Source organism: Cariama cristata, unplaced genomic scaffold (assembly GCF_000690535.1).
Source record: "Cariama cristata isolate BGI_N322 unplaced genomic scaffold, ASM69053v1 scaffold6397, whole genome shotgun sequence".
NCBI lineage: Eukaryota > Metazoa > Chordata > Aves > Cariamiformes > Cariamidae > Cariama > Cariama cristata.
This window is the reverse complement of record NW_009624836.1, coordinates 1-23921: the sequence shown is the minus strand read 5'-3', so window position 1 is coordinate 23921 and position 23921 is coordinate 1. Positions and strand designations below refer to the sequence as shown.

The 23921-nt window shown below is 39.9% G+C and overlaps 1 protein-coding gene across 1 annotated transcript in view; it reads right to left on the bottom strand.

Moving 5' to 3' along the window:
* Positions 1-23909, bottom strand: part of ABTB2 (ankyrin repeat and BTB (POZ) domain containing 2) — a 134200-nt gene extending 110291 nt beyond the window's left edge. The window contains exon 1 of the mRNA XM_009703323.1: positions 23045-23909. Coding sequence (XP_009701625.1) covers positions 23045-23909 — 865 coding nt within the window. The remainder of the gene's footprint in view (positions 1-23044) is intronic.
* Between the last annotated feature and the right edge of the window lie 12 nt (positions 23910-23921).

The following is a 23921-nucleotide window of genomic DNA, read 5'->3' as shown; positions in this document are numbered from 1 at the left end:
TTCCAAACACCAGTGATTTTCACTGCAGTAAAGTCTTGCAGTTTTTATTATTTTCATTGAAGGCTTGATGCCCATGGTATAAAATCACTGTTAAAGAATCTCATCATTGACTGGTGCTGTGCTGAGTGCAACTTGCCTTCCATAAGCTCTAAAATTACAGCTGGACAGTGGAGGATGCAAGGGAAGCACAAAAGCTCAACACTTAAAATAGCCAGAACACCTAGAATTCAATCCCAGCTCTAATGCTGACTTGAACAGTGGCCTTGGACAGCTCAATGGAGTTTTCTGTGCCACATCAATACAATGGGCATGGTGCTGTACTATTAGCAGGAATATTCAAATTAAATGAAGTCAAGCCTCACTACGAAAAAAATGGTGACTGCAACACAAGCAAAGCTATCCCGTAACGTGTTTGTATTTTCATAAAGGGAGCTGCTTTCTTTTTCCTTTTCTTCCAAGAGGATCCGTTTTCCTGTTCCCTCTTCCAACAGAACAGCCCCAGCACTGAATGCAGGTCCTGTGTTTTCAAGCCTTGGCTGTAGCTTGTCACATTTATTCAACCACAACCTTCCACATGCTATTACATTCACATAGGAACAATGTGGTCAAACCTGGAGAGATTTGCAAACATTTTTATTGCATGCGTTGATTATGACCAACTGGTCATTCAGGCAACATAAAAGCAGGAATAATATCTCATCTTTCATTTGGAAAGCAGGAGACACCTCTAGTCCTCAGTCTCTGTTCTGTGCTCTTCATGGGATGCTACTACAGAACTCACTCCAGTGAGTACAGTATACTACCAGTATAGTGCTACACTGGAACAGTAAATCCTTTCAGTGCTCGGTTCCTTACTGTTTGGTCATAATAATTCTCATTCTCAGTCATCCTTCCCTTTTTTGGGGCAAGGAATATGAAGGAGAGGAAGAATTTTGAGCAATTTTTTTTTTTGCAATCTCTACCTCTCTATGAGTTTCCAAACTGCAGTCTGTATTCACATACCAGCTCTTCCACAACATATAAGAGCAAACCTTATTTTTAAAAGAATTTATGTATCCATGTTTTATTCACAAAAGAAAATTACATTGGTTATAAGTGTATGGGGTTTCTGTGTTTAGTAAGCATAGGTTTAAAGCTAAGCCGCTGTTAGTAGAATTACTGCTACCAGTTAAACAGGTTTCTCACGATGCACGGTAACATGCTTCCCTATTGAAACTGTTCAAAGCACATTTTATTACCAATTTCTTAATTTTGTTATTTATGGTAAAACTATAAAGATGAAACCCCTCATTTTCAAAGTCAGAGCTAAAGTACATGCCCAACGCATAAGCTGTAAGAACAGCTGAGCTGCAAAGGAAAGATTACAACAGAACGAAAGAGAAAAGTGCCAAGGCAGATCAAAGAAGAAAGTGAACAAGCCTGGAAAGACCTATTTAGCTGGGAATCTAAACAGCTTCTCAGACAAATAATAAGAGATCCCACTGCAATCAGAACGCAACATACCTTCATCCTAACACTGCATTTCTACTAGGATGGCATTTTCACAATCACCAGTATTCCTAAAGAATGGGACGGGGGGATATTCTAGACACAGTCATGGTCTCAGAGACCTGTAAACCCAGTTGGGTGTACGTCCACGTTTAGGAAGCAATGCTCATATGCCAGTTGTCCAGGTGAGCCACCTCCTGTTCTGACCCCACATCATTCCAGCTACTGACCCGTATTTGCAACCAAAACGGTTTAATCTCTCCGATTAATTTATTCTGAGATGCACACAGCACACAATAAAAGAGAACTTTTCTCCCTTCGCAACCCAAAACTCAGATCCCACTGTTTCAGCTTCATCACTTCAATAGTAATGTTTGGGGGAAGGTTTTTTGGTTTTTCTGCTCATAGAAAAGAGGCACCAGACATCCACAGTGAGACACATTCCTGATCCTACACTAGTTCTAAGTACCTAGCGTGCTGGATAAAACCTGACAAGTTCCCTCTCAATGATGGGAAGGGAAAGGAATTTGCAGAACCGAGTCTTGCTGCTATGAGAAAGGTTTAATTAATAGGTTTCAGCTTAATGCAAGGGTGGTTTCTCTGTAATCCCTCTGCTGAAGTCTGGGACCAGGAGAGACCAGGAGAAGCTGACTCTTTCCGTCTGGCTTTACGAGCAGTATACCTGTACAAACCAGCAACTGCGACTCCCATCACAAACACCCCACTAGCCAGATCCCAGGACACAGATGACTAGTCATACAGGGAGTTTGCATGAGGTTGTACTGCTTTATAAAAGGGTTTTACTAGCACACATTTTGGATGACTTGAAAACTCAGTAGTGGCTTTCTGAATAATGTGGCTGGCCCAAAGTCATACCAATAAAACTTTTATGTCAGACCAAACTGCCACCTAGTATTTTAACATCCCATATTATGCAGGGAAGCTGTTTTAGAGAGCTTTAAATGCTATATATTTGCTCTACTTCCTCACGTCTCCAGTGATTCCATAACTGCCAGGAGCAAATGGCACCCAGCTGTACAGTTAGAGACACAAATACGAACATTTTTCAGGTCACTTTTAGAGAGTTAGCTATTAGGCATAAAGATGAGAAGCCTGCTGTAACCTCTTTTCCACTGATGTGCTCTGTCTAGCCAGAGAAAGCAACAGCCCATTTCTTGACCTATAGGGCTTCTCTGTGGCAAATTTACAGCCTGAACCTGATTTCAGGTATGTACTTTAAAATTAACAGCGCTGTATCCAGTGGCACATGGGAGAGCAGGCAATCCTGGCTCTCAGCCCTCTTCAGCTTCTGAAACGCCTGTGCAAGAAATGAAAGAGCTGGTCACATCCACAGAGTGGACTGAATTAGTTACAAAAGATAACATTTTACTTAAGAACAGTGTTCACCAAATCAGAAAGCACTGAAAACATCTGCATTTCTGTAACGTGAGTGTGTGTTTAAGAGTCCCCTCTGGATAATCTGCATGTAAATGAGGCAACATTAGTTGCAACTATCTCTGGAAACTTAAACTGGCTACACATTCTGAAAGTTAAGTAAAAACAGAACCATGGGAGAGAACCTCTAATTACCACATAGTGAGGGTACTGATTAAAACCATCAGGGCAGGGATCCTGTGTTTCATTAAATAAATACACCAAGTTCAGCTTTATTGTTATTTTAGCTGATGAAGGAAAAATAAAGTCTACCTCCGCATGCATGAAATTACTTAAATTCAAAGACTCACTGGCAACAGACCTAGAACAGTGCAGATTTTTTTTTTTCCCCCCTAACGTTTGTATTTAAGTAGCTCACTACGGTTGCTTGGGTTAATATGAAATACTGACGCACAGTTAACCTCTGGCATTTCAGCATTCTATTATAGAGCCATTTCTGTGGATTTCTCATGGCAGGGTGTAACTAATAAATGCAACATTAGAATACTATTTTAATCATTTTTTGAACTAAAAGCAGAGCAGAACTAGAGAACATTTTGGTATGACGGACAACACCACCTCATTTATTCTCTAGCTTATAGGTGGGGTTTTGCTGCTTTCTGGCTACTGCATTGAGTATTCAAAACTGATGCCAAGAGCTTGAGCAAACAACCTTAGTGAGGTAATTTCTGGGTAGCAATTTCACAGAGGGTTTCCTTCAATTAGAGAAAGACAGACATGAATTTGTATGTAGGCAGCAAGTTTCCTCTTGCTACTAGCAAATTCAATTTAGTTACACTACTCGAGACAGGGGAACACCATTTTCTGGGGTATACCAATATTTGCACTCTATACCTCATTGGTAAATAAAATGTATTAGTCAGGATTATCTCTGCTGACATTTCCAGAGTTTGTAAGTAGGTCAAAAAGATGTCTCTACTCTCTTTTTACATCGGTACTGCTAGCCTCAGAGGGGACCCCGCGTTGAGAACTGATACTGCTGGCTAATGGGATCCAGCCTCTTTGAGGAACATTTCAGCATAATTTCAACATTTTCACGGAAGAGAAAGCGACAAGTCTGATCAGTTATTTTTACTAAATACTTCAAGATCTTGAGTTTTCTTACGAGCTTTGCTCAAGAGCTGAACAAAATTAATACAGAGTAACTTTCAGTGTCTTGGTCTCCACCCCACTCTCTCTTTAAAAGCTTATAACCTAGAAGCAAAATAAATGAAAGATGGAAAAAACAGGAAGAAAAGTGGCGTGGGTACACCGAGACTTGCACATTCACCAGCATTATTATTTTCATTGGTATAAAATTCTCTCCAGCTGCTTACCTATATATTATATTATTCGTCCGTTAACTTTTGTAGGTGACGTTCTGTTTTTAAGGGTTATGTAAGGCTAAGACATAATCCTGTACCTGTTTTCCTGGGTGGCTGGTGTAAGGAAGAAGGGGCAGCTAGTGTTTAGAGCCACGTTTTCCAAAGAAATACCAAATGAGTCTTTGGTTCTTGAATGCTCCATATCATAATGCAGCAGAGGTAGAAAAACTAAAATATTTGCTTCTCAGTTCTCCACTTGCATAGAGCAGAGTGACTCAGTTTTCCAAGCACATGTAGGCAGCATTCCTGTAAGTGACTGCAACTTTAAAAAGGGCAGTCCATGATAAAGAATGACAACAAATCTAAGTCTGCAGTCTGCTATAACCAGCAGATCCTACTTTCCCGTCTCTTAAACTTAAAATGATCAGGCAGGCTGTGCCTTCAACACTGGTTGTGGGGACAGGAAAGGAGCAGGAGGAGGAGGACGAGGGGTATACACAAGAAAAAAAACCACTGAAACCTGAGACTACATCTTGGGCAGAAGCAGACCTCACAGCCAGACTTCAAACTCTTGATTTTAAAGGTGTCAGGACTGAAAATACTCATATTCTCATACACTGCAATAACATTGACACCATAGCTCTAACTCAGTTGAGAGAGTTAAAGGAGTTTGCAAGAAGCATGTAGTAATACTCAACTGACATACAGAAGACTTTAGGAATTTATCGTTGGTTTGGGTTTGTTTGTTTGGGTTTTGTTTTTTATTTTATTTTAAAACACCAGAAATAATTTTGACCTTACAAATGGCTACAAGGGAACTCAAGAATCACTGCTTGTGGTAGCAAGAAGCTCACTCATGAGCTATGAAGTCATTTCTCTTTGGAGACTCCCTAGAGCAAGTGATGTCAGTTTTGTGCTCTGGCAGAAAGGAAATTCTGCATTTGAAGCCTCTTTTTTCCCATACTTGTTCACTACACACAAAGCCACAATCTTGCTCACTACAGCCTGTCAAGTCTGCGACTTCAGCAACAGCAGGACATGCCCCTCTCCAGAAAGACTGCAACAGCGGCTGCAAAGGGTAAGCCTGGACCCAGTCAGTCCGGGCTCATTCTCGCTTTTGTGGCAGGGTTGTCGTATAACACTTCATCCTCCCAAGCCTGTGTCTGTCCGACTGCACTGCAAGTTCTCTGGCCCAAAGATGATGCTTAATAAAGTGCTGGCATCCAAGCAAGGGCAAGCATGCTCCAAAGACAGGGTTTCCAGGTGTTTCTCTAATACAAACAATAGATCAAAGATCAGGTGAGCCAACATGCAATGGGAGGCATTCTGTAAGTGACAGGGGACATGACAGCCACTGACAGCTAAGTATGAATGCATGGTCACAAGGCAATGCAACGCACTTGTTTGTGAAGTTCTTTCATTCACTGAACATGATACTCTACAAAAGGCCAGAGGCATCATTAGCTTCATTTAACACATGAATTGAAGACAGAGACACAGAGAGAGAGAAAAATCGCATGGTCAAAAAGATATACAACAGCTCAGTATCACAGAGAAGTCCAGTCTTCAGAAACCAGATGGGAGTCAGAAGACTTGGGATTGCCAGTCGCTTTGGAGGGACTGCTGCCTCCTCCTTCCCACGCTTCTGCCTCTTCCCCTCTGGAGCTCTGCCACTGCTTCCCTGCGCTCTGCCCGAGCAGAATTCAACAGCAGTTTCTAACCAGAAAGGCCTTTCCGCACTCAAGGTGAGGTGGAGATGACAGCAGGCCACATAATATACAGTACTGTATTATGTATACAGTATTCATTTGGCAGAATGATAATGAGCAGAGAATGCAGGAGATGATATGGGGTCCATATTGTTTACATCTTCATAAACAGACTCAGCAAGTTTGTAGGTAATACTGTTTTAGGCTCCCCACTTCAAGAGAGGGATGCAGACAAACTGCAGAGAAACCAGCTGAAAATGGCCAGGGACCTACTGAGTACAGCCTTCAGGCGGAGGGTGGGGGAGCTGGGCTTGTATAAGCTGGCTAGGAGGACATTAAAGGCCAATTTAAAAGAAGCCCACAACTATTTGAAGGGTAGCTACAAAAATTATGGAGTCAAAGTCTTCTCCAGAGCACCACATGGTGCACCAGTGGCACTGGCCACAAACTGGCTTGGGAGGCTCAGGCTGGACATTAGGAGAAACTTCACTAAAAAGTGAGCAGGTTGCTCAGAGGGGCTGTGGGATCTACCACACGGACGTTTTCAAGATTTAGAGAGGCAAAGCCATCTCTCACCTGATCTAGTTCTGCCAGGAGTCCAACTACAGGTGGGAGATAGGACTAGGTAACCTCCAGGAGCTCCTCCTAACGAGCATTTCAGTGATTTTAATGCGACCAAGTAGCTATGCAGTGCAGTCAAGATTTCCAGCACCCGATGTATCCATTTATATTCCTCTTCCCACGCTTTCTTGGGTCTAATTCATAAGCTCACAGTACTTTCACAATGAATGAATCACAGATACTAAAAAAAACAAACAAAAAAAACCCCAAAAAAAACCCTAAACCAAAAGAAACCCAAACCCCCAAATAACCAAAAAACCCCTGAACACTAAGCGGTAAACTGCTAGCCCGTGCAACATCAGTGGGGATGCTGAATGTAACAGAGCACGTATCCATGACATTAATGAAAAAAAGCCTACAAGATATATCTATATGAAACACTTCATTCCTTTCTGAAGTGCTGCTTTTGTCTTAGCTTGTTGTAAACTGAGGGAAAGACAGAGCAAAGGGAGGGAGGAAGCACATGATTCACTGCCCATAAAAATAAACCTAATATTCATTAAAGGCCTGACCATTTTGAGCAGAACCAAATACTTAAGCAATCCTTAGTGCCTTCAACACCACTGCCTGCTCCAGCTGAATGTTGTTACCAAAGAGTGGCTGACCACTTGCATCGGGAAGTTGAAGCCAAAGAATAATGTCTCCCAAAGCAGCCAATTGGGGAGTTAAAAAAACAAAACAAAACAAATATATATATATATGTGAACAGCTACGTGATTGCTGCACAACAGTTGTGGGAAAGCAGTGTGATAAGGTCAGATTCTGATTCATTACATCACCGTATATCAAGACAAGCTCCATTGCAGACAGAAGCCATATTATAGATGTAAAACAAGCTCACAATCAAGTCCACAATCTGCAGGATAGACAGCAGAATATAGCTCGTTAGCATAGCTACAAGAATGCCATTATTCAGACAAAATTGTTACTGTGTTGCTCTCGACCTCAGCTACTCACTGCGCCAAGCCATGCGTATTTTAAGAGAAGACGCAACTCAGACCCCAAGAGATCTCACTCTGGTTCACCTCATATGCTTCTACTAACTGTTACATCCAATTAAGGCTGCCAGTTTTACGAACTACTATATGTTAAAGAACACCACAAACCTGACTGTACCCTCCCAATAAAACGAAAACGCTGGTTGAGTACCTTCTTTAAAAGCTGAATGAAAGCTTGATCCTGTGGTTATGATTACATTTTGGTTTGCAGGAATAGACAATTGTATTATGCTCCTATGCAATCACAGAGCAGGTTTCTGACCACATCATTCAATCTTTTCAAAAAGTCATCTACTGACCACTTCCTCCGTCCCAAAACTAATCTAGGTTTTAATGGTTGATCCATTTACTCACAGTACTCAAAGCTCTCTGCAACAAGTTAACGTGACTATAACATAGTAAGCTCTTCTGATACCATTAGGACTACACAGGGGATATATAAGAAAGACACTTTGCCAAGGAACTTAAGAATCTAAATACAGAATAAGTTCTCTTGTAAAATGAGTGTTGGGATTTTGGAGGGGAGGGGAAATGGAGAAGTTGGCTTATTTTTCTTCCCCCCCACCCCGAAAGACTTGCAGGAAAGTGAGGGCTGTTGTGTTGGGAAGGATTGAACAAAGAGAAGCTGCTACCCCAGGACAAAAATTAACACATGGCAACTATGGAAGAAGAAGAGAGTTCACAGCAGTTCTTTATTTGTGCAGGTATTTATATGGCCATCTTCTACTCCTAAAAAATGAGTAAAAAGAGAGACAATACTTCAATAGGAATCCCTATTACAACTTTATTTGATGCTCTTAACCTATATGTATACTATACATATATACCTATATGTACTCTTAACCTGAATGTAAGTAAAAAGAGAGACAATACTTCAATAGGAATCCCTATTACAACTTTATTTGATGCTCTTAACCTATAGATCTGAATGTATAAGACATTTCTTAGCATCCCTGGCATTCTGAAATGAACAATAGATGCAAGAAGGTTTTTTAAATAATAAATTAAGGTCAAGCTAAGTGATTAATGGGTTCTCTAATGTGTTATGCTGATTTTGTTCCAAAATAAGCAGCTGCTTCATATGAACTGCTTCGTTTCTCTTCAACACCAAATCACAAAAAGTAGAAGAAATCACTCCCACATGAGTCTTTTAAAGCTCACACTGTTCATCACATAACAAGCACATAAAGTGACCTGCTGTCCCTGAACAACAGAAAAGTATCCTCAGATGAACCAGCCCTATACCATGAATACTATACATTTTTACAGATATTCACTGAGCAAGCTCCTCAGTAACAGTTAAGAAAATAGCAAGGTTAGGAAAGGAATTGATTCTTAATTCATATCTGTATTCAGACCCAAAAGTCAAATTAGTCTATCAACCCCTAATCAAGACAAATCAAATACAGCTTTTCTGTCATCTTCTCGAAACCACTATGGATGACAAAGTCAGATGAAGCTAGTCCATGCAAGCTTTGTGAATATTTTTAAGCAAGAAATACTGTGTCTCCCTCAACAACTGGCTCAAGGGACTTAACAACAAAAGGTCTTGTACCTCCAAGCAAAACACAGACTGAAAATACAAGTGACAGTAGCTTCTCACAATCGTGGAATATCAGAAGGAGCTATAACCCACAACAGATTGTTCAAATCAGCCTTACTCAATCACTCGAGCACTTCTTTGTTATATACTCTCACCAGAGAAATACTTGGCAGTGTTCACATGTAAATCATCAGCAGCTTTTTGGATCACCTCTTTTAATGTAGAATCAGTTCAAACTTTTCAGAATTATGATGTTTCGCTAGAACGCTTTTCAGAAATACAATATGCTGCTGAAGACTCAGGCAGATGGCTTGGCTGAGATAGTTCGCAATTTGAAAATTGTCTCCAGTCAGATTTTATTTAAAATAAAAACTAAAAATCAGCAAGTCTTTTCAAGATTATATTATACATAAAAAAAGCAGCAGTTACTGGAAGATACAGGGTCATGAAATAGACTGCCTCACTCACTGATCCCAGCCCCAGGGTTAAATGCTACCTAAGTTATTTGATTTCTAAATGGGATTAATTGGTAGCTTCAGTCTCATTCCTGGCAGATACATCATCATTGCATCCAGCAATATTCGGCACTGTGACTAACACGCAGTCCTCGCCTTACTCCTGTTCACAGTTCCATTCTTCCATGCAGCTGAAAAGGGACTACGTACGCAACCAAGGCAGGCAGGAAGCAGTTCTTATGGTCAAATAAAAGCTATGGCTGGAAAACGCCCAGAGAACAAACTACCCTCTTGTGCGGTTCCCTTCAGTCAGAATTACAAACCACAGATGGGTCTGTGAGAAAAAGTTTTATTTCAGGTTTTTGCCACAAGTTTGCTGAGCTCCTATTCTGTCAGTCCAGAATGTGTCACCAGCATGACACGCAGTGTTGGTTTGTTGTTATTTTTTAATTAAGGAACATCTTCTCTACAAAAATTAAATTAGAAACTGGTGGAGAAATCACAGTATCCTATCATCGGTCAAGGGAGCATAAGTTGACCAGCTGTACACTATTATTTAGACACACTGGAAGCTTTGCAGTTCATTACCCACGGATTATTATGCTTGCTGTCTCATTGACAGATAAGAAAACTGTTTGCTCTCCAAAGCAAGTCACCCCAGCAATATCTGTTTCAATCTACAACTCAAAGAAAATACATTGATAACTCTGACCCTATGATCTACCCAGCACTAGAAAGCAATCCAGTTCCACTAACCAACACCTTCTGCGTCCCTGTCTCTTGATAGACCATACATGGAACCTCCTATGGCCATACTCTGAACTCTATACATTTGACCAGTACACAGAACCCAGGCCTTGTTCCCTGAAAACAAAACCAAATCCCAAAGCAGTGGTGAGTGCAGGGGAAGAAGTGAAGGCAGGGGGCTACTGTTTTGTTTGACATGCCGAGACAAAACTCAGTGTGGTTAACTTCATGCGTGTCAGGGGCCTGATTCTCCACTGTTTTACTCTTCTTTCAGAGCAGCATGACCTATTAAGTGAGGGTTGAATCAGGCCCCTCGTATATAAATGGATCATTTGAAGTTACACAAGTTACTTTACATGGAAAAAATTCAAGCTTTTAAAAAATGAGCATATAAAATATAAAAAGACATTTAAAGTGCGCACGCACCCACGCGAGCCAGTTTTACTTTGCACTGCCTGTTCAGTAGAACAGATAGCCTGTTCTCTGACTCTCTTTTAACTGCAAACCTTATACTAGCTGTGTATATTTTGGACCCTTTCCCATCCTACCATGATTTCCTGTCTGAGTCTGCAGCCCATGGCAACAGCAGAAAATTGGAGTGCAGGCTTTGCAGATGGTGGTAGGCCAAATGCCCTGTGCCAATTCAGTATCTTCTTCCATAACATACACATTATCTAAGCCTTGGCTATATGGCAAGAGTTACCTTCATGCTAATAAATTATATTCATCTTAAATTATAAATTGCGCTTGCCTTCGGGAAGTTCTGGCCTTCTGCTGTGAACATAAAAAAACCACAATCACACAGCCTTACATATACATCATCAGACTATAAAAGGAAAATTATATTCTGAACTGCTGTCAAGGTAGAAGAAAATTCACAGTTTTATCACTCAACTCCAGCAGGTCACAGGTCACTGCAGCTGCTTAAAAACAAAGCAAAACAGCCCCCTCCCCAAATTTATTGATGTGCAGCATACACATAACCCCACAAAATAACCTGTGACGAGAGCTGCATTTCCATGTCTGCAACAAAAATACGAGACCCAAGATTACATACACAGGAAAAAGATGCCAGAAAGAATTCCAGAGTTGCTTTCCATTGGGAAATGTAGTGTTAAACACTAATCTTCCTTGAGTGGCTTTAATAAGAGACTCTGCATCTGGCATTGCCCTCAAGAGAATGGGGCTGGGGGGTAATGGGGGGAAGGACACACTTTTTTCAAGGAATAACATTAAGAAGAACATACCAGTCACCCACATCGCACTCACCGATGCAGCTACAAAACTGCCTCAGTGTACAGATGCTTTAAATCCCCCCTGCCCCCAGCACACACGACAGGACATCCAGGTTTTCCATGGAATGGAAATGGTCACCATCAAAGCTTCTCCCACCTCGAGGCGTAAAGCCCTTAAGTTTATTACAAAGTACTAAAACAAAACTACCTCAAACAAACATGTGGCCCTCATCCAATCAATTTCAGCAGAAGAGCCCATGCAACTGCTTCAGAAAGAATCCAGTCTTTTCTGACAAGCAAAATCATTCCTTCACTATTGTGAGGAATCACAGCCTAAAATCCATTAAGCCACTGCTTTATTCCATAATGAAACTCTCTGGTCTCTCAGCAGCAGTAAATAAATACAGTGTATTTTTTTTGCCTTGAGCCTAGTTCACAACCCTGATCCATTTTCTTGACTTTCTGCCTTTCTCTTCTTCTACCTATACCACACCAGGTAGAAGCAGTATTCAGAACTAAGAGATTCACAAACCTATCCTGGATACCAATCAAAACCCCATTAAACGTAACAGAAATTATTCCTTTTGCTACAGCAAGATTAAACTTTAAGGTAAGCAGCACTTCTTGTGTGGATTCTGAGCTTGCTTTCAAATTCTGACAAATTTCCTACTTGATGATCTTACAGTCACTATCCTCAAGTATCTTACAAGTTCAAACAAAACTGATACTCACTCAGCCAAAATTTCCACATATACTGTCAAAACATGAGAGAACTTTTCATAACGCTTCTTGGGGGAAAAAAAAAAAAAACACACAACCAAAAAAAAAAAAGCCCATAGATAAGCTTTAGAAGTCTATATATTGACAATAGATTGAAATGGTTTATTAAAAACAACTAATAAAGATGATATATCTTGGTCGCTACCATTATAGTTTTCCATCTTCTTCCCTCCACTCTAAGTTAAACTATCACTTCAGCAAAAATATCCAAACACACCTTATAAATTTGATATAACAACTTAAAAGTACCAGAAACCATACTAAGACCACAATAGAACTGTATTAGTTCAATTCTGGAGCAATTTTTGTGATCTCTAGACTAAACAAAATTGCCAGTGCAAGTTGAGTGCAAAACAGGGTGGGGGGCGGAGGGAAGATAACATTCAAATCAAAGAGCAGAAATTCAATATGCAATTAACTAGAAATTATATCAACCCCCACAGAGGAAACACATTTCATTCTATATTATCTCTTATATTATTACAACGTCCATCCATCCCTAATGTTTTGGTTAGACCTGTGGTATTATCTCAGGAAATTGCACAAAAACTGAAAAAGAAAGAAAAAGGAAACCTCTCAACTGTTCATGATGCAGAAACAGACGAGCACTTCTGAGGACAAATTTACAGTGCGCATCAGTCCATTAATGTTTCTCATGACTCGCATTACCGATTCTTCCCAAATTCAGCACACAACAAAACACTCCAAAAAGACGCCTCTGAAGTCCACACCCCAGCTAACGGTACAGAGATGGGTGTTCTCTGCCTGCCTGTGTGCATACCTACCCCACAAATGCCACAGGAGCATCCCCACATCCCTTCCTCACCCATCAGGGAAGGCCAAGACACACACTATTTCAGGTGAAAAGAAGCTGCAGGATCATCAGCGGATCATCCAAGTGGAATCAAAGTTAAAGACGAGTGACCTGTCTAAAAGCAACGAGAAAACCGTTTTTTTACTTTCATCTACTAGTTTTGATGCGAGTCTGTGCTGCGTGGAGTACTGGGCAGTCATTTAAATAAAACAAGCAAACAAGAGATTGACTTCTGCTAACTTCTATTAAAACAGCAAAAATCCAAAACAGTTTGAAGAAAGAATATGAGGCAAAACTGGTCTAATTCCCTGCTTCAGCTGTTTGCAATATTCAACTCTTGCTCTTCAGCTGAAATAGTGGTGTGTTTTATTCACAAGCAATAAAATGTAAATATTAGAAGAAAATCTATTCACTGTCATCTTAGAATTAATCAGGAAAAAAAATCAAAGCTATATAGGATCAAGAAAATAATAGATAATTACACTTCTGCATGTTTATCTTTTTAATGTATAAGTCCTAGCATAAACACACAGTCATATTTTCTTCTTCATTCTCCAGGTCCCAGGCAACAGACTGCAGATTGGGCTAGAAATGAAAGCAACAGAAGTATCCACCACAGACTGTAATATTATAAACACTAAAGAATGGGACAAGCAAATTATGTCTTCCATAGTGTTCCTTTCCTCTCATCCCAGAAATATCATAAACAACATTTACTTTGATCTTGCACAGCCCCGTAGCAAATTTATCAGTTGTTATAAATCTACATGCATGAAGTGAAAAGCTGGTCTGAAATGTTTATTTGGCTTCAGTTCTTAGTCTCTAGCCCATGATTATACCACAAATACCCTTCATCATCTCAAGCCTTTTGGTATCGCTACACAAAAACTACAGCAATTACTTAAGCACATTTTCCACAGTTTTCCTCTTTTTTGCTTATGTCAAGACATTTTCATTTTTTGGACAGGGAGAGCCAAATGCAGTCTCCTGACAGACTGCTGTGGCACTGTGACACTACAAAAAAGCATCACTTTGGTCACTTGGAAACTTCTCTAGCTTTCTTTTAAAGATTTTTTTTTTTTTTTAAACAAAATAGTAATAAAAAAATAATCAGGGCTTAGACTTCAATTTCACTTTCAGAAGCCTGTCAAATAGCTGACTTCCTACTTGTGCATAAGATAAGCAAACAAATGGAGATGCGTATTCTCAGTGCAAGACAGCAGAGTAAGCATAGAGAGAATGCCTCACGTGAAATACATGAACAATGTATACGCTGATCTGAGATGATTGAGAAGATGCTTTGCCTTCTACTGTCCCTGCCACTCCATAGCCTGAAAGCACTTTACATAGGTGACTGAATGAAACCTTGCAGAAGCTGGTATTCTGCCCAATTCAGACGTGAAGCAAGTTAAGTAGGCTGGTGAACATCAAACAAGTTTTAAGAAAGAAATAGTCCAGGTGTAATAATTAAACAACCAGAACAAGACAGACAAGTCCTCAGGCTTACAACTAACCTATGAGTTGTCTGGGTCAAATCCATGTGAAGACGACCAGACAGTTTTTGCTTGGTCAACAGGAAAAAGGTAAGTACATTCACAGCAATCTCTGTGACAGGATTTAATGATACTCACAGGTTACAGTCCATAACCTCGCCTCTGTTGAAGGTCTATTTCAAAGAAATGTTTCGTGTTAAGATCACAGTAAAGACCAATCCAAACAACTGCCTCCTAGAAAACCACCACAAAAAACATCAGCCAGATTATAGTTAATGAAATCACATCATTAAGTAACAGGTTTTGAGCAGATGAGGAGGAAGTTTACAATTCTAAGGGACTTTCATCTGCAAGTAACACATAAGCAAGTAGGTTTTAATAGACAGGATTTTATAGCTCAGAATTCCATTTAACTTGAATTGAAAGGACTGATCCTTAGCTCCCACTCCCGAAGACGGCAGCAGTTACAGCATACCCTTCCCTCAGAAGTTACTTTCACGCTATTAATTCTATCCCACACATATGACGCTCACAGAAGCTGCAACCATCACCCTAGCAGGCTGCAGGCAGACACTGTAATTACAGATTGACAAACAACCCTCAGCCGTGCCCTGCCCAGAGCTGGCCTGTCCCAGTGCTGGGCTCTCCTTGCTCCAGTTGCCAAGCTTACCAAGTCACACCCACTGCAGCCAAACGTTTCCTAAGGAGCAGAATGAGCTCACAGTCCCAGCTTGGTTTGTGACCAAAGTCAAAAGGCAAGTCTGGATGTGTTTGGGTGAAGGGAACAAACCTTTCAGCATTTCTGCATCTTTCCTCTTTCTGTTATTGCTTTCTTGTGACAAGGTCTGCACTGCCAACAAGACGACTCCGTTTAAAAGGCTCTCCTCACTCATAAATGCCTGACTTGGAATCCTTAAATTGACTTAGATGGTCCCAACAAGGTCCAGCAGTTTGAGTTTTTTTAATGTAGCTCTTGTTCTGTAAGGGAAGGGATCAGAGCTCTGTTGAAACATTTTTGTCCCGATTCGTAAATTAAGAAAGCATGAAGCCACCATTGTACTGGTTTTACCATTGCCTCAGGCTTGCTTAGATTTAACCAAATGTCATGTTAGATGCTTCTGTTCAAAATAACATATAAATTAATCCCATTAAAACATGAAGAGCATTAGAAATGATTGCTTTTATTCTTTTGTTCATCAGCCTGAATCCTGATAGTTCAATGTGAGCAAATGGACATTTTCTTCTGTTGACTACTGGTGGAGTAGAAGTCAGCCAACGAGAGAGGTTTTTCTTAATGCCCAGAGTGTAAGACTGCAAAGTCCTGAGCCTGTAACAATGTGAAAATGTTTATAAACAAGGACCACATATATGGACTTGAAAAGCTTAGCATTGACTAAATGCAAAATGAGAGCTCAAATGTAAACGAAGAATTATTTTTGATCTTGTTTCCAAACATTCAGAAGAATAAGGATCGCTGAGGGATGTGCTGGGCACTGCTGAGTATCTAGTGGTTTTACTGTGTTTAGAAGCCTCAGTTTCTCTTCTTTTGAATTCTGAATTTTGAATTTGAATTGCTGGCACAATGGACAAATTGCTCAAGATAAACACCTGTTCATTTTACCTTTTACCCTTAAGAAAAGACAACAAATCAACTTAGTGAAGATCACAGGATGAATATTACCTTTGGCCTTCTTTTTACATTTTCTTGCATTGCTGTAAGATGAGTTCTTTCTAAAAATGAACTCACTTCTAGTTCAACATTGAGATCTTGGGTTTAAGCTCCAAAGTGCAAATGGGCACTTTTGAGCTTCATTTCTTTCTGAACTGCTTGAGTCCTAAACGCATGCCCCTCTGCTACTTGGTAAGTGTGTAGTAAGTGAATTTTATACAGTCTATTGTAAATAAGCATTTCCAGTACTTTATTTACATTTCGTACAACAGAGGGCTTTGTAAATTCAAACATTTTCCCTTGCAGTGTTGCATACCCACACACTACAACAACAAGCTAGGGAAAGGGACAGAAAAATGAAACAGATAAGGAAGGAAGCTCTAAATGGACCATTAACTCGACTTAATTGAATCATATCAGGTATATCAGCAGAAAGAAATTATTACAGCATGAAAATGTCACGATAACATTAATACCCAAACAAGATTTTTCAGTGTAAAAAGATCTTTCACCTCAACCCCGTTATCAAAACACAATTTATTCAACATTCACTGCCATCCTATGTTGCTATTGCATTTAGTTTTGAAATAGCCCCAAATTAGGTAGAATTAAGATTTCAAAACAGCTAGAATACATACAACATCCATGCCCTGGGTGAGTGCTGATCACAAGAAAGAGACAGGCAATTTGTAATGCTAGAGATCAGCTAGGGAAGTTCACTGACAAGCATCAACCCTCCCCAGATCAGAAGAGTTCTGGTTTCAAATCACATAAGAAATCAGATGAAAAAAAAAAACAAACACAACACTGGTGGCTCATTTCAGAAACACTAGCCGACTGTATGCTGCAAGATCTTCAAACTGGAAATGAGACAATTTAATCGCAGTTATTCCAGTATCAGAAGACATGTACATCATCCATATAATATTTTATTATTAAGAATATGAACACTCAAAGCTCGTTCCCCATTTTCTGCAGACACGCACACAAAAATACGCAAAAGCACCCCAAATATCCAAATATTGCACAGATGTTCACTGCTAAACTTAGAGCTAAAGCAGCTTGTTTTTTCACCTGAAAAATAAATTAAAAATAAAAAAAACAGCCCACACCAAAACCTTGTTATAACTTAGGGTTTTACATATCAAGGATAAAATTCTGTCCTGGCCGCAACAGTATTTACTCAGTTCACTGGCAATAGCAGTAACAACAGACTTCAGCTGCGACACAACAGGGCACAGACTTTTCTCTCCAAGAGGATCCTTCTTCACAGGCCTAGCTCCTCAGTTTCATTGGGTTAAGCTGTCACCAACACTGATTCCACTTGAAATCCAAATATCAGCATTTGCTGCTAGGAGTTATAGACTGAGGAAGTTTCAGCACTTGCTCTTTAACCAACCAATTGAAAGGACACAGATTTTATTGCCATGGTGTAATAGCAGCAATTTGAAGGATTAATTTAAGACAGCATTATTGCTTCATTATTGAAGTTTTCCTTCAGAATCACTAAATAAAAAAATAAATATGTGTATATATATATATATAAAAAACCGGCTACAAGGGAAAAAACAGGCATTTTAGCTTTACTTGATCTGCCCTTTCACATAAGCAAGATGCGTATCTGCAGATGTTTGTATTTTTAATTGTGCATCTAGTGGTTTACATTTGTAGGAGAGGTGAGCATGTATACACAAGCTTAGGCTTAAAGAATTTGTCCCTGTAGGTTTGTGGACATAAATCCAAGCTCTTGAAAGTGTAGAAGCAGAAGCATACAAGGTATGCTGGGGGTGCATTTGTACAGAGGTGAACGAAGCCATAGTTTGAACAGGATCACAGCTACAAGCAGCTCCTCTAACATGAAAACGCATGCGTAGGTCTGTCATACTCCTGCCCAGGAATCCCCCATAAGTAACACTGCTTCAAGCTACTGCTTCAGGTACAATGACACTGAGGACAGAGGTGTTCGATTTATTTTTTATTTTTTTTTAATGATTTGCAAGCCACCCGTGGTACCGCTGTACTAGCCTTGTACTTCTACTCAACTTAGTTTATTGATTGTATTTGCAGCTCTCTTCCTCAACATGCACCCCTTCCAACATGCAGTTTTTTCCTGAATAGCTGTGGAGCTGATAGCTTATTAAAATTGATGAGGTTCTTTATGAGCACACCAGTTTGTTCAGTTCAGATAACAAAAGGACATTCTATTTACTGAAATGTCATAATTTTTTTTTTTCCCCATACTGGATTTCAGTACAGTACTATGACTACACAGAAATTAAAAAAAAAGTTATTTCAGGTCATTTTGATAACTATAAAAAGGAATTTTTACTATACAATTTTTTACTATTTGATAACCATACAAAGGAATTTTTATAGTGGTATAACTCTAAAAACCCTCAACATTAAAATCAGCTGTAATTTTTAACCTATATTAGTGCAGTGAGAAATATAAAAGAAAATGGGGTTACTTAGCGATACTAAATCCAAAGCCCATGCTTGGTGGAGTGTGCCGCAGCACTTAGTATCAGAGAGAAAAAAATTAATCCCTGGTCTAATTTTATTGAGTCCAAATCATTCCCTCCCACTGTGAGGAAAGGTTACACATTTCCTCCCTCAACTCCTTTCTAGGAAAAATGTCTCAAGACACAGTTAAGGTTATTTCAGACTCTGTTGCTACTACTCATCAGCTGAGCAAACCAACGGGCTAATTTGTGGATTAGTTAGTCCAGAGAGAAGGTCAAGTGTTTTGGCTAAGAGGTATGTGAAGAAATAGTGTTACCAAGTTAAATTCCCCCCCTCCTTTTTTTTTTTTTTTTTTAATTTCCGAAACATCTGTCAACACTTATAGCTACAGAACACCAGGATGTGCTGATGCATTAAATAGCACAGCAGGTGTATTGGCTGTCGCAGGAGTGCTCGGCAATAACCAGATAGCGAAGTACAACGTAAGTGCTGTAGTTAATAGGGCAATAACATCAAAACGTATTTGCGGTACTGACAGTCCAGGATCTAATGAGCCATGCACCACTGAAACACAGGAACATCAAGTAAAAGAACCACATTTCCAAGGTAAGTCCATATTTCTTCTCATCTCTCAACAAACATTTTAAATTAATAGACTCTAATATTCCAAATTAGCATGTCTCAAAATCCCTGTGGAACTACCAGATGCATTCTCTACTTTAGCTGTATCAAACCAATGCATATCATATATCACCATATAATTAAAAATAGAAAATAAAAATTTACACCAGTTTCTTTTTTACCTTTCAGTAGCTATGTTGCTCAGTAGCTGTTTATCATTTTTGATGCTTTTGTTTTATTTTCTTTCTAGCTTGCATTACACTATTTTTGCAACATCCCATCTAGACTCTGTCTAAAAAGACTTCACCCTTGGAGACATTAACACACCCAGAGAGCTTTAGAGAACTCCTATGGCCACAAGCTCAGATGATGTTTCTCCTTCCAAGGCAGAGAGACTGAGTCACAAGCATGAAGTCAGAACTCACACTGACAGCAGAAAACGTCTCATAGAAGCAGCAAATAGTTGATTAAAGAACAGCTTCACAGAAAGGACGAATAAGCAAGACGCAGATTATTATTTACTTTAAAATAATATTAAAATTTCCCTTAAACATTTAGAGTTTTAAACTTTACCCTTCACACACCAGATGTTGATTATAACACATCTGTTACAATACAGAATATTAAGCTTCCAGTCTCCAAAGCCTTAAGAACAGTGACTGGATGACGGTCTTTGATGGGAGATTAATCACTGAAGAAATACAGGTCCAAACCTCAGTCTCTTGAGAATTTACAAAGATTTATGTATTTACTTACTGTTTCTTAGACTCCAAAGAAGCACACTATCCTGATCTAATAATGAAAATGGTATTCAATAGATCATAATGCCAGAAAGGTCCATTATGATAAGCCAGTGCGATCTTCTGCATAGTACGCTGCCATGGATTTCATCCAGAGATTGCAATGCTTGACTGCAGTTAGAACTTAACCTCTAAGTGCTTTTTATCTCTAACATCAAACTCAGTGCTATAAAACAAACCCAAACAACATACGCCAAGTTTGCAATTTACAAGTACTCCATTAAAATGCTCTTACTATAAAAGAAACAAAAAGTGACAGTAAAGCAAGTTTTCCTGTTCCTTATACTGGAATAAATCCAGTTATTTTACCGCTAGATCTACCTCAGATTTAAATTAATGTAAAAGACAAGATCATTTGAAATCACTGTGGAGAATGCTGTGAATACGACTAATTTACAATTCCTACAGGGAGAAGAATAAAGAAGTTATTTCAAGCTTTTTTGCATTCCTATAAAACCATTTGTGGTCTTAACAACTGCAAGAGAAGCCATTTAGAAGATTCACTGACTTGTGTCAGGTAAAATACTAGTGACAGACTGTCACAGGAAATCACAGGATATCTTCATGTGCAGTTTAATTCAATTTTCAGACTTAAAAAATGCATTCAATTATTGATAGAGTTGATCTGAAAGCCAGGAACAACAAAAGAGGCAACAGAAGCCAATCCTTCCGTGGCCAGTGACTGCTCGGTATTACACTATACAAGCGTTATCATAACTGACCATTTGGCAGTTTGAATATTTATAAGCATTTCCCTGCACAGTGACTCCTGTTTCCATGGAACACCAGCTTCCATTCATTCACTGCAATTTTTCCAAGAAGGAGATTTCTCTCAAGAAAAAAAAGAAAAAAAAGCTCCTTGAGGGACTGACTCTTCCTCTCCGTTTTAGACACAGAACCTGCGTGGCAGAAGCACTGAACAGAGAACAGCGCAAGGGTATGTTTTACTTTTCAGAACCACAATATTTTACTCCAGCTTTCCTAAATAAGAAACAAGAGAGGGAACAGAGTCCTCTTTTTGGACCTGGTGACAAATACTCCCATGGTACACAAAGAATTATGACAAGTGTTTTGGCAAAGGACAAGACATCCTCATACCCTTATAGTCTTCCATCTAAGAGCTTGTAGTTAAAAGAGTAGATGTCTATGTCTGACTTTTAAAGTTACAGTTATGTCTTGTACCAGTGCCAAGAGCACATCCCAAAGGGCTCTTCACATTTATTTCACCTACATTTAGTAACACTGCCAGTGGAGAGAGGGCAGAGAGAGTGCACAAGAGAGGTTTTGTGAGCACCGTAATAGCAGCCATCCTCTTACGCTGTAATTTGAACCCAGCTGACCCAGTGGGGACGGTCACTGCACCTACCTGCTAGTCATCTGAATCGCGACATTATTGCTTTGGTATAGGATAACCGCAGGAAAATCAATGCGCCCAAGGAGCAGAAGTCGAGTCAGCCTTTCTCTGACAAAGCGTTTCATTACTAACATCCACTTAAGGTATATTTTTTCCTCAGAGAAAACCCGCTCCTTTACTTGTCTCCTGTCATGAGATTATCTTTTGAAGAGGACCAAGCCACTTGGTTTTATAAAGAGTTAAATCAGAAAGATATTACGCATGGGGTATCTGACTCTAACAATCAGCCCAGCAAAAGTTATGAAACTGTGTGTGGTACGCAGAATAGTTTTCCAAATCGAATGTTTCTCTAAATTTTCCATGGAAAAATATGGTACTCCTCAGTGCGACAACGCAAAATAAACAGCACAGCTTCTCATTCCATGGAAAAATATGGTACTCCTCAGTGTGACAACACAAAATAAACAGCACAGCTTCTCCACAGAACTGTCATGACTTAAGCCTTTCAAATTGCTCCTCAGCCTCACAGGAAGACGCCAACACTCCTCTATCTGCTTATTTGCTTAACTGTTCAAAAAGTCTGCTTTCTAAACAAATTACAGAGGTAAGTACCTTAATGCTATGTTATTCTCATTACCGAGGCACCATCCTACATACTCACTTTGGCAAGCAAAGCACAAGCTCTTGTTTATTGCTCGGGCGTAATTACACCACAGGTTTCTGCTAAACTAGAAGGAAGTCTCGGTAACATTAAGTTTTACGTTTTTGCTCAGAAACTGAATTTTACTACCACAAAGAAAAAAAAAAAAAAAAACCAAAAAATTAATGTTGTTTTCCCTCTCCAGGCTGTATGTGAGAATAGCATTTTTAAGATGAAACTGCAAGATACTCACTATAATACAAATTTTGTTTAAAAACAATAGTGGTATTTTCTGAAGAGCAGCTTGTAAAGCACATTTCATCTTATTGTTACCGAGAAGCATGTTTACACACCAGTTACAGCAAAAATGCTCAAAACAGCAGCTGGTAGAAAGTCAGGAGACATTTGTTAGGACAACAGGGCTTGGTTTCCCACAGCCTCTGCACCTTTTATAAACTGCTACATCTTAAGAATAAAGCACGATCACTCTTGCCTGGTAAAACCGTCATGTCTGCTTTACGCACACACACAAACTACAACCAAGATGCAAATCACATGAAAAGAAAAACCAAAAAAACCCCAAGTCCATAGAAATCAACGCTTTTACTGTAAAGCTTGCTGGTACGAAGATCAGAGCCTCTGCACCTTTTATAAACTGCTACATCTTAAGAATAAAGCACGATCACTCTTGCCTGGTAAAACCGTCATGTCTGCTTTACGCACACACACAAACTACAACCAAGATGCAAATCACATGAAATGAAAAACCAAAAAAACCCAAGTCCATAGAAATCAATGCTTTTACTGTAAAGCTTGCTGGTATGAAGATCAGAAATCGTAAAAGCTGGATCTTACCGTTAGCATTTTTCCCACAGATGAGATGTTCGTAAGGTTGCAACACTCCCCAAAGTTCAGCATCATTGTTGATAACCATTTCCAGGATTTCAGCTGAGATCTCCCCTCCTCCACCATCAGGGCTCTGACTTGCCAAAACCCTAGCCTTAATTTCTTCTACAAGGTTTTCCATGCAAGCGGTTAAAGAGATGGCTGCATATTCATGGATCCTAACTGAGATCCGAGTGTCCACCATCCACCTGAAAAACCTCCCCACTGAAAAGGTGAGGCCACATCGAGCTGATTTACCCTTCCTCAGTCCGTCTCCAGCACTCATGCTGTACAGAGAGAGCGCCTTGACAGTGGCCAAGACACAGCTTTCTGACAACGACCAGCTCTGGATGAGCTTGATAGCGCTCTGCACCTCAAACCTGGTGCACTTGGAGTGCATCACGCTGAGGCGCTGGGCTTCCCTGGAGACCCTGATCAAGGCGCGCCTCAGTAACTGCGAGAGCCGCCTGACAGCTTCCTGAGAAAAGGTTCTGGTATTGCCATCTCCCTTCCCTTTTCTGAGTATTCTTCCAATGTCTTCATCAGTCCAAGGATATTCCTCTAGATCCGGCAGCTTAGGACACTTGGAAAAGATATCTGCAACCTCGGGGTCTTCTGGCAGGACAGTGTTGACGGTATCCCAGCTGTTATTCCTACTGTTCATGGAGCCCGAGTAGTACCACCAGTTGCCTCTGTGCTGAGAAGAGGTGAAGGCTTGGGAGTTGGACTTGGAAGAAGAGAGACTAAGGGACCTGCAGGAATCCCCTGCCCCATAACCAGAGTCCAAAGTTAAATCCTCCAGGGTCTTCAGAGTAGAGCTGTATATCCCAGCCATAGGAAAGACGGG